Source organism: Armigeres subalbatus, chromosome 3 (assembly GCF_024139115.2).
Source record: "Armigeres subalbatus isolate Guangzhou_Male chromosome 3, GZ_Asu_2, whole genome shotgun sequence".
In the NCBI taxonomy this organism is placed as follows: Eukaryota; Metazoa; Arthropoda; class Insecta; order Diptera; family Culicidae; genus Armigeres; species Armigeres subalbatus.
Window position 1 is genome coordinate 155,842,071 of NC_085141.1, and position 12,137 is coordinate 155,854,207.

Below are 12,137 nucleotides of genomic sequence, written 5' to 3' on the forward strand. Positions count from 1 at the left end.
TTCCAAACCCGAACCCGTCGGGTTCGGGTTCGGGTCGGGTTTTGGGTTTGAAAACCCGAAACCCGACCATCTCTAAGCCAAACGACGGAGTCCGCGACGATGACGGCTCGGATGGCATTTACTTTTAATTTTTGCGGTCTATCACACGTGGTAAAGAGCCGGAAAGTGTGTCTAATGTTTGCATTAATGAGAATCTGGTCACCTACTCTGCTTCGTCTGGTTGCTCGAGGCGCTTTACAGTTGGACCGACCGAACGATATGTTTCGGTTCAGGTAATTCCCACTACCTACATCACATCACTTGCGCTTTCGTGCCACATAACTTTTGGTTGGTTTAGCGTAAATTTTGCGTGGCATTTAGCAAAGATGATTCCGTTCGACGTTTTCATTTGGAGAGATGTGGGAAGAAGTGCATCACCTTATTATTAGATTTTTAAAAGCAACTTTTTTTTCGCACATGACCAATGAGATGAAATTTTGCCATGGGCAATCTTTCGGTTGAGTTATTGACGATGGTTGATGGGAAAAAAGGTTATAAGAGAAAGTTGTTGAATGTGCGCTAATGATTTATTGATGTATTTTAGTTATTGCGAAATTGTGATGAATGCATTTCTATTACACCCAGTTTTTTTTACACGGTTGGGTTTCAGTCGATTAAGGCCTTTAGCGTCAATGAAACTATGAGTTGACCGCACGAAAAAAATCACAAAAATCACAAGATATTAAATTGCAATGAAATTACAGTGTTCTTACACTGTTAGTTGATTGTTTGTAAGGAGTGTAGTGTTTTTAGAAATTAAATAACATCGAATAGATATACATATCCAATTAACCAGAAAATACTTTACAATGTTCTGAAAACTCAGATGTGAATATGTAATTATGTGGAAGATTATGATTTGAAAAATGTATTGGAGGTAACTATTTACTTACCTTCGATGAGACTCGAACTCACGATCCTCAGTAGGGAAGGAAAGTAGGGGAACGGTTCGCCACTTCATCTCATAGCTCCTATTTCCATCCCATCAAAAACAAAGCAATGGGGAGGAATTTGGTTTGTTTATTATTTTTGTGATTTTTTTTTCAGCAGTGAGCACGCATGTTGACAAAAAGAAGCGACGAATTTGGTGCCGTATTTCTTTGTTTAGCGATGAGATGGATATATGTACAGTGAGATGGAGATCGGAACATTTCCCCTAGTTACCTCCAATACAATTTTCAAATTAGGGTACAGTGCTCAATAGTGGACCCCCAACCAATAGCCCAACCAGCCATTTTTGCATTATTACAGCACAATGTGAACATTTTGCTATGAAATTACATCGGGAGAACCTACCTTACACTCTTATGACTTGACTACATGCATTGGAAATGCTATGGAAAGTAAAATTTGATGATTTTTTACAATTCTATGAAAAATAAACACGATAGTGTCCATTATAGGAATATTTTGGGGGGTCCATAATAGGAAAGAAGAACGTCCCGAAACGGAACATAAAAATCAAATGAAGTGTCGACTATAGGGAAGCAATTTCCTATTATTTTCCCCTAGGGGGTCTACTATAGGGCGAATTCAGTCAGACTTTAAAATGTTAATTTCAACGAATAACGTCGAGTATTTAAGTGTTTTATGTGTGTACCGTAAAGAGGAGATGCAGTGCTTGATAATAGATATCACGCAAAATTAATATTTAGAAAATTTCCACTCCTTTTGTCAAGAAGAGCAAAATTTCGCTACTAGGGGGTCCACTATTGGGCATTTTACCCTATAATCACAGACAAACAGACATAACACTCGTCAAATTTCCATCGTTCACTGTTTTACTGGTTTCATTCAAAAATCATAAGGGTTGTGTACAAGACACGACCGCTCGACGTAAACTACGTAAAACAGTTTGGTGAAATGAAGAATCTAGTGCCAGTGCAAGAATACATATTTGCAGCAGCTCTCTACAATACGCGCTCGTTATTCTGCTACGAACGGCAACGTAATTCTGCTTCGACGTCGTACTTCGAACAAATTCGTCTCGCCTCAATCTTCCTATGTTTAAAATGGTGTCCATGAGAAGAATCGGTTAATTCCCAATAATGCATATTTCGAATCACTAACGACCACACGAGCCACGCCATAGGCTGGAATAACAAAACCAAATAAGAATCTTGAAAGAATTAAACTTTCGAAATTGTAGCATCTCCCTCCGACGCGCGCTCGTGATTCTGCTACGGACGCCAGGCAACTTTATGGCGTCTCCAAGCGGTTAATTTGCACTTTGAGAAAAGTTCGCCCCGCCTCAATCTTCCTTTGTAAAGAATGGAAGCCCTGAGAAGAACCGATTTTTCCAATATCCCATATGTATTTGGAATAAAATTTGCTCAGCAACTCCGCCGATGCTTACCCGACTAGAAGGTCATATCAAAATTATATCATCCTATGTTGTTATGTCATACTAAATTTTTATAACAAAATTTGTTAGAAACATGGTGCAGGATGTTGTTAAAATATCTAAATTTCTATCAAATACTACACTACTGGAAACGAAAAACTATCTAATTTTGTTACAATTTTATCATAAAAATAACATATTTTGTTAGAAATTTATAACAGAATCAGATACAAAATATATTGTTTCTGTGCAGTTGGAAATTTTACAGATCGTGATTGGTCTCCAGATAGTGATCAACAATCAGAAATTTTTGTTTTTGTCTGAGCAAGAATATTTTCCAAGAACATGAAACTAACGACATTACAAATAAGGCAACCTTTTCGAATTATATCAGCGTTGTGATATCTATGGCTGGGAGACTTAGCTACATCTATTTTAATTGCCTACTGTTGGGCAATTCGGTGTTAAGCATTTTTCAAATCATATTATGATATAATCCTGTTACAACATTTGAAAGATAAAGGCTACTGAGAACAAAATTGTATCAAAATAAGTTATAAATATCACAATATGTTAAAAATTGTGTTCAATTTTTGTTATGCTGTTCTAGTCGGGTAGAGATCTCGTAAAATCTCGATTAATCGATTAGTAACTAATCGATTACTCTCGATTCTTGACGCTTATTGAATCGAATCATCGCTGAGTAGTAATCGAATCAAAATTAATCGATTATCATAACGATGAATCGATTAATTGAAGTAATCGAAATCTAATAGTTGTCGTAAAATCCCGATTAATCGATTACTCTCGATTCTTGTCGATTAGTGAATCGATTAATCGTTGGGAAGTAATCGATTTTAAAATTAATCGATTATCACAACAAATAATCGATTAATTTGCGCCATCTCATTTCGTTCGAGATGTCGCGAAAAGCAGATCGTAGTCCCACCATCGGCTTCGGCGGAGCTGCTACCGGAAATTTCATCGATGGTGTGGTTCATGCGGTCGTTCGCGCTCAGATTAAATTTTCTTGTCTGAAGTACTAATGATTGGCCACCATCAGAAAAAGTAGCTCTTAAGTCACAACTTGAGGCGAGATGAATTTTGTTCAAAGTAAAACTTAATTGCTTAGTGGTGGCAGATTGTTTTCCATCGGTAGCAGAATCACAAGCGCGCGTTATAAAAAGACGCTGCCGATAATTATTCGCGTGGATAGCAGTAACAGTCAAGTGAAATTTCCCATCAAGATTATAATTCTAGTAGGTAGCCTGCTACTTGTTTAAGGTTTTATTTCCATCCATGCGAATACATATTTGCAGCTTCTCCTTCTGACGCGCGCTCGGACCGGCAGTAATGCTATGATTCCGCTACCGATACCAAACAATTATGCTTTGTTCTATGAAAAAGTTCGTCTTATATCAACTTTCTCAATCACTTATCAATCACTGAATCATTGTTCAAAATTAAATCCACAGCAAGAAGAGTAGTTAAGTGCTAGACAAACATCATATAATTGAGCTCAGAATCACGCTAAAATATTTCACTGAAAATTTTCTAGTTCCTAGCGGTTACACTATAGACAAATTATTTCAATTTAACCTTCCTCCCAAACATAATGGTGGTTCTGAAAAGATCCGATTCATTCCCAATTATGTGCCTCACCAACAACAACTACTGGACTGCGCGACAGCCATCTGATGATTCGGCTCTACGCACGCCGTCAATTGCCAGATCCAAAAATGCTGCTTGTAACACGGATGTAAAGATGTACTGCTGTTGCCACGACCGCCACGACTATCGAATGAAAAATTTTCATCCGCACCACCACAGCCGTTGTCGCTAGGACCGCTTCTGGACGCCTTGGTCCGCTTTCCATGAAATCCAGAATGAAAATGACGCGAGTACGCGAAACACGGGGCTTTTTATACACAGGAAAAACGAAGCAGTGGATCAAAAGGCCCGTACCTTACTGCAATCTGATGTCCGTGTTGGGGATTTATGAACGGAATTGAATTTTTCACCCGGTTTGAAAAGAAATAACATTTTTAATAGTTTGCCGTTGATAATGAATATTTTTAATACAATTAGCAAATTGGTGGAAAATTTCCGAATCTATTAATAACAAAATCTCGAAAATCCGTCGAAAGATAAAGTCACCATTACCGTTTGAAATATTACATGATTTCGTGACGGTCCCCAATTTGGAAATTTTCATTTTGCACCCTGTATCCGAGGCTTCCCCTTAGACGTAGTTAACGTCAAAATGCGCGAACAAAAAGCACGTCCGTACGTGCTGCTGTCTCGAACTGGAACGGGACACGCGCGCGCGGGAGAGCAGTTTTCTTATAATCAATAAAGATGGCTCATTAGTCCCGCCTCTTTGTTGTCCGGTATGGCTGCAAATATTGTGTAACCGTCACACACCGCTCAAAGGGGCGTGGCTACAGGTTCAACTTAATTGATTACAAGAAAGCAGCTCTTCCGCGCGCGCGAGCCATTTCGTTCGAGATGTCGCGGAGAGCAGACTGTGGTACCACCTTCGGCATCGGCGGAGCTCCTACCGGAAATTTTCTTCCCGGCGATGGTGTGGGTCGCGCGGTCGTCGTCATTAACATTAGCAGCGCTCAGTTTAAATTTGATTGTATGATGTAGGAGGAATGACGGCTTTGACAGGTTTTGTTCTATTATTGTCAGGGGGGTTTTTGTTGACCAAATTTTATGAAATTTGGTCACAATATTCTTTGATATGCAATGATATGATATGATATTTGATATGAAGTACTAACGATCGGCTACCATCAATGAAAGTGGCTTAGGTGACTCGGGGAGGCACTACACACCGTATTATTTTTCCTATCTTTTGACTCTTTCTAACATTGTCACCTCGTAATTTTGGAGTGGCGTATTTCGGTTTTCAGTTGTTTGATGTAACTGTAAATGTATCAGCATGTAGATTGCGAGTTAGCACGCGCCGGTGATACTTTTTCAAAATCATATTTGTTGTAAAAAAAAAAATTAAGCATTAATGATAATCAATAATATCAATAGAATTAGCAAATTGCTGAAGGGTTTCCGAATCGATTGATAAGCAAATGTCGAAAATAAAATAAAGACGCTATGAGCGTTGGAAATCTATCTCAATTTTTGTGACAGTCTCGAATTTGGAAATTTCCGTTTTAAACCCTGTATCTGAGTCTTCGCCTTAGACGAAGTTTACGTCAAAAAATCTGTAGCAAACATCAATACTGACGCCATACATTTTTTTCAGTCATAATGCGAATCAATTGTTTGCATGGTCTCCTTCCGATACTTGCTTGGGATTCAACTACCAACGTTAGCGTTGCGCTTTGAATAAAGTTCATCTCGGAATCGATTATTTTTCAATCAACAGGAAAAATACAAAATTAGTCTCGCGGGAAAATTTCATGTTGTGCCGACAACATCCAAATCGTTGCAAACGCCACATTAGTGAATAAATTGCTGTAGCAACCTTCCGATGACAGCCTATGCTCGGACCGGCACTAATGCTATGATTCCGCTACCGATGCCAAACAATTATGCTTTGTTCTATGAAGAAAGTTCGTCTAATATCAACATTCTCAATCACTAAAATCATACAACTCCGAATTACGCTAGAAAATTTCACCGAAGAATTTTCCAGTTCCTAACGGTTGCACTTTAGGAAAATTATTTCAACTTAACCTTCCTCCCAAATATAATGATGGTCCTGAGAAGAACCGATTAATTGCCACTTATGTGCCTTATTAACAGCAGCCACTGGGCTGCGCGACCGCCATCCGATGATTTGGCTCAATGAACGCCGTCGATTGCCAGATCCGCCGAAGATGGGACACGGATGAAAATGATGTGCTGCTGCTTCCACAACCGCCACCACCACCGAACGAAAAAAATCATCCGCTGAGACAGCCGTTGTCACTGGGACCGCTTCTGGACGCCCTGGTCCGCTCGCCGTGACATCCAGAATGAAAATGACGCGCGCACGTGAAACACAGGGCTTTTTATACACAGGGAAAACGAAGCAGTGGATCAAAAGGCCCGTACCTTACTGCAATCTGATGTCCGTGTTGGGGATTTTTGAACGGAATTGAATTTTTCACCCGGTTTGGAAAGAAACAACATTTTCAATAGTTTAACGTTGATAATCAATAGTATCAATAGAATTGGCAAATTGCTGGAAAGTTTCTGAATCGATTGATAAGCAAATGTCGAAAATCCATCGAAAGATAAAGACGCTGTTAGCGTTTGAAATCTATCCTAATTTCGTGACGGTCTCGAATTTGGAAATTTCGGTTTTACACCCTGTATCTGAGTCTTCCCCTTAGACGTAGTTTACGTCAATAATCATTAGTTGGCTAATCGATCATTCGCGGCGCTCGCGTAGGATTTGCTCTAGTTTGACGTTTGCTCACTACCGCCATCTGGTTCGTGATTTGCCCAACTAACTGAAATCAACAGATGTCGTTAGTGTTTGAACGACGATGAATTTGATGAGTGAATGTTCAATGTGTTATGTCTGTTTGTCTGTGCTATAATCTTCCACATAATACACATTCACATCTGAGTTTTCAGAACATTTTAAATTAATGTCCAAATCGGGTGGTTCAATACCCGAAACATAGGCAAATAATTTTGATTGAAAAGAGAATACTATTTGCTTCTAAAATAACTAGCAATGTTTAAATAATTATGAAATTCTATCCTTCATAGACCGATTAACTCTGTGTGCAGCGAACACCGGACATACATGAACGGAATTTGTATGCACCATTTCAAACGCAATATGCGCAAGGTGCGACCGCCTATAGCTGTCAAATATTTGAACAAATTTATAACAACCTGCGCTTTTTATGACCAGTTCCAAACGCCCAAACAGTACCACTAATCCGATCTGTGTGTATGGAGAAGTCGCCCCCGTCGTCGTCGTTATATTGAAAACGCCTCTAGGATCCACCTCGCAGAATGCCATCATCTAGCCACAGTCAGCAGCAGTGCCCAGTCGGCCACGAAAAGCGTGAGCCATTCAATTAGCCCACCTACGAGCAAACTAGACCACCGTTCTGCCGGATCGAGAACGAGTGAGCAAACGAGTTGTTTTCGAATTAAGGAACGCATAAAAAGTGGCTAATTTACGGTTCAACAACTGGACAATGGACGTTAATAAAGGTGTTCTTGTTGCTCTCGCGGACATTCTTCCGGGCACAATGTTCTCAGTACCGTGTAATGGGGACGAATTGATCAGTGTCGTATTATTGCTTCTCATGAAATTTTATTGCCCACTGGCAATTTTTATAATACTTTATTGATCACTCCAAAATCGAACTTTTTTATAGATGTCTCGGAGACCCGTGATATGCCAATCGACTTAGCTCGTCGAGCTGAACAAAAGTCTGTCTGTCCGTGTGTATGTGTGTCTGTATGTATGCATACGAAAACCGAAAAACTTTACCCAGTTTTTCATATAGCACTTCTTAACCGGGACAAACCCTAGTTGATCACTATTGAATATAATCTCACGATCAGTCATTGCGTTCAAAAGTTATGAAGAAAATGGTGTGTTGAACCATATATCGTTGGTTGGTTGTTTGTCCTACAGCGTTTGCAAAAGCCGTAATGTAGGCAATTATTTATGATGTGTATGTGTATCACACTAAGGCAAAACCAATGAATTGAATCGAGAAAGGCATCGTCACCGCTAGTTGGAATAATCTGTTTTTTTTTTTAAATAAAATTTGCTGGTTTTCAACGAGTTCCTAACCATTTGGTTTGTGTTATCCATTCCAAATTCAATAGAAAAATAAACTAATAAAAAAATAAATGAATGTTTTTCAAACGAAACTATTTTGCCAATAATCGATTCTCCTCCGTTTTACGGTACCTATTTCATATGAACATGTGTGGATACGGAGATATCGAGAGATGCAAGTTCATAACATCGGGGTCAAGACGGCAGATTTATTCGAAAGGATTCATTATAGCTGCTTCGAAATTTTGCCTAAGTGGAAAGCTACTCGACGCGACTGTCGTGGGTAGGCTGAGAGAGATAAGCAAATTTCCGTGGTGTTTTATTCTTTTGTGATTATCTTCTGTACGAGATTCAGGAATCAATGCACTGCAGAACTGTTAATGAGGTTTCAGTGGGTTTGAAATATGGCGACATAACAAGCAGAAAATATGAGATTATAAATATTATTGTTTTGAGATAAAATTGAGGAAGTCAAACTGAATTACATTTCTTGGATCATTTTAGTACATTAACAAGAAATTTGAATTTTAATATTAAGAACAATGTGTATTGCTCTCATATTGTTTTCAAACCATCAAGTTGAAATATGTGAAATGATTGTCTCGACTTCCCTGGGCATAAAAGTATCATTGTGTTAGCCTCATGATATACGAATGCAAAAATGGTAATCTGGCTTAGAAACCTCGCAGTTAATAACTGTGGAAGTGCTTAATGAACACTAAGCTGCGAGGCGGCTCTGTCCCAGTGTGGGGATGTAATGCCAAGAAGAAGAAGAAGATTGTCTACTACCCCGTATATGCATATTTAGCCTAATGCTACGTCTAGACAGGGCAAGTAAATTGAACGCCTAAACACCATCGTTCAATTCATCGAATGAAAAGAAAGTTGAACATGTTGAGATATTGGGAGAACAAAGAAAACTTCTAATTTTGCGGAGCAAAGAAGAAGACTGAGTGTCGGAAACTTCCAATGACATGCACTGTGCGAAAAGTGTTGATATTCCTTGATATCAAGAATATTCTAAAAGTCTAAAATGTTTCAAAATCGCATAAATACTTTCCGAAATGCCTTGAAAGTACCATAAAATTTATTTAAAATACATAGCAGCATGTAACACTCATTTGAAGTTACATATTTTCTTTGATGAACATTCACACCTAAAAAATCAACCAACATTATTTTCCGTGCATCAAGTGATTTGACGTTTGCGGAACAATTTTCGGACGGTCGACGGTTTCTATCTTTTCGCAATAACTTGAGAACTAATTGAGCAAATGGAACCAAATTTGGCATGTGAAGGTTCTGAAGAAAAGGTTCATCGTCACTGACTCCGAAGTCTGCACTGCCGTTGAACATTTCAGTTATTTTGATTAAAATATGTGTTACAACGTTCTGCAACAGATAAATCACATACGTCGTTTTGATAACGACGCACAGTGGCAGGCCATCATACAAATCCCGGACAAAACCTGAGATTGCGTTAAAACTTCACCACAGAGTAATTTTGAAACGTTGAATTCATTTTGAGGTTAAAATGGTTATCCGACATACTTTATGTTATCCAAGGGCTTCCGCAAGCCCAGGCCCTAGGATCTAGAACAAAGACAGCGTCCTCATTCTAAAATTGCACCAGTCAATTTCCCGCTTTGGCGCAGCTATGCGCAGTTCTCCACACTAACCACCGGAAAGTAGACAAACAAAATAGATTTTTATTCATAATACCGATCTTTTCGAATCTTTCCCAAAAAAAAGTTAGCCAAATTTAATTTTTCAATTCATCATCACATTCAGCCATTTAACCACCACCTACAACATCCTACCTCATTATGCACAAAACACTTACAACCCACCACTGACCTACAACTTGCAATTACCCTCCAAACCTCCGCAGATACATTTAGAAAATAACTCGTCGAGTTTTCATGCCTACAGTAACTTAAGGGCAATCTCTATGGAATCAAAATTTTACCTTTTCCCCCATGGTAGCTGTAGAGCTGCATCAAATTTGGCACCTTCCAACATTCATCGAATTATTTCAACAACAAAGAGCAGTATTTGGCACAACTTTATGGTTATTTAGACTGCAAATATAATCAATTTTGAGTAAAAATAGTGAAACTATTTACAATCAAATTTTTTTTTTTGCTTTTTCCACTAATTTGAGCTATGCCAAATAAATTTTGTTCTAGCATTTTTTCCTATTGAAATCTTTGAAAAAAGTCGTGGGAAAGAAAGGGTTAAGGTACTCACGTTTTTCAGACCGCATCGTGCTTCCGTACTGTGCGGTTCTTTTCTCTCTTTGCGGAAGGAAGTTTTTAATACTACCCGAAGCAATTTTAATTTCAACAGTGCTTCTCAGCGCTATTTGTACCCACTGATCTCGTTACGATCTTTGCAAGGACCCGTGCCTTCGTTTTACGTTGGACCCGTTTGCGGAAGTAAAATTCCGTCAAGCGGTGGTAATCCTGCAGGGACACCGTTCTGGGGAAAAACCTCTTAGAAGGTCACGTCTCCACGCTCAGCTATGAGCATTAATAAAAACAAGAGGAAGGAGTCTTTGAATTCTCCACTTCCTTCCAAGAAACAAGAATTCAAGACCGTCCTGCCAAAGCGCGGAAAAAAAGAAGGAAGCTGGAGAATTCAGATATTCCTTCTAACTCTAATATCGGAAATAATTCTTCTCCTATCGAACTGAGCAATCAGTTCGATTTGATTAATGATGATATTGAGCAAATCGAATCTACCTCTAGCCCAGGTGATTTGATTCATGCGAAAAAGCAAAGGATTTCGCCAATTGTGGTATCTGTTGCCGAGTTTTCTGGCTTTAGGAATGAGATTTTGAGTAACCTTCAGGGGATCAAGGTTTCATTTCAGATTGCTAGGAAGGGTGACTGCCGCGTTTTTCCGGGATCCTTTGACGATCGTAAACGTCTTCTTCAGTATTTAACTGAGAAGCGCCATAAATACTTCACATACGGCGACAAAACTGAGCGATTGTTCAAAGTCGTTTTTAAAGGTCTCCCTCCCAGACAACCACGCATCGCATAAGAATGTACGAATAAAATCGTTTACCGATCAAAATTTCATCAAAATCGCATTGATGTGCGAAGCTCATCAGTTTATTTATGAATTTTCCCGCATAGTAGGCTTTTTTACGACTTAATTCCAGTTTCATTTGTTGTCATCGCATATTCCTGCAAACAAACTCAAATGAAATCGGATTATCTGTCAAACAGAGTTTGTTATCACAAACTACATCGCAATGTATAACGAACGAACTCGCATAAAAATCGTACACATCGCATATACTGCCGTGCAACGTCGCGTAAAAAATACACATATATCGCCTCCACTTTTGTACGTAAAAAGCGTTTTCGCGACTGGTATGCGATGAAAATTGTGTGCATAGGCATCGCATAACAAAAAAACAATTCTATTATGCATGCATTCTGGTTGTCTGGGCTAGTGACGACAAATCACTGGATGAGATTAAAATTGAAATTTCTTAATTACTTGGATTTTCATCAGTCCAAGTAATTAGGATGAAAAAGAAATTTCGCTCTGGTACTTCCCAGAGGGGTATTTCTCAAGAATTCTATTTAGTTCACTTTAACAAAGTGAACTAAATAATATGAAAAGTTGGAAAAGGCCTGTAATATGTCCCATGTCCGTGTTACATGGGAACATTTCCGCAGGCCTGGGGAAATTTCAAAACCCCACACAGTGCCGTAAGTGCCAAAAGTGGGGTCATGGAACCAAACATTGTCACATGGATGCTACATGCATGATTTGTTGTGGAACCTCTCACGCCAAGGACGCCTGTCCTGTGAGAGAAGATTCCAATAAATTTAAATGTGCAAATTGTGGGGGCAATCATAAATCCAATTTCTGGGAATGCCTTTCACGCAAAAGTTTTGACTTCCCGTGCAAAATTTATGACGGAAATTCCAATAGGATCCCAGTTCGCCGGGTAAACATATTTCAAACGCT

The 12,137-nt window shown here is 39.0% G+C and overlaps 2 protein-coding genes across 8 annotated transcripts in view; one reads left to right on the forward strand and one right to left on the reverse strand.

Annotated features, from left to right (window-relative positions):
- The window catches only part of LOC134225145 (uncharacterized), an 83,454-nt gene extending 75,996 nt beyond the window's left edge, over window positions 1-7,458 (forward strand). The window contains exons 3-4 of the mRNA XM_062704986.1: window positions 7,112-7,193; window positions 7,260-7,458. Of these exons, the coding sequence (XP_062560970.1) occupies window positions 7,112-7,193; window positions 7,260-7,286 (109 nt within the window). The 3' untranslated portion in view covers window positions 7,287-7,458. The remainder of the gene's footprint in view (window positions 1-7,111; window positions 7,194-7,259) is intronic.
- LOC134225134 (semaphorin-5A) overlaps window positions 1-12,137 on the reverse strand; it is a 659,484-nt gene that overhangs the window by 39,834 nt on the left and 607,513 nt on the right. The window lies entirely within an intron of this gene.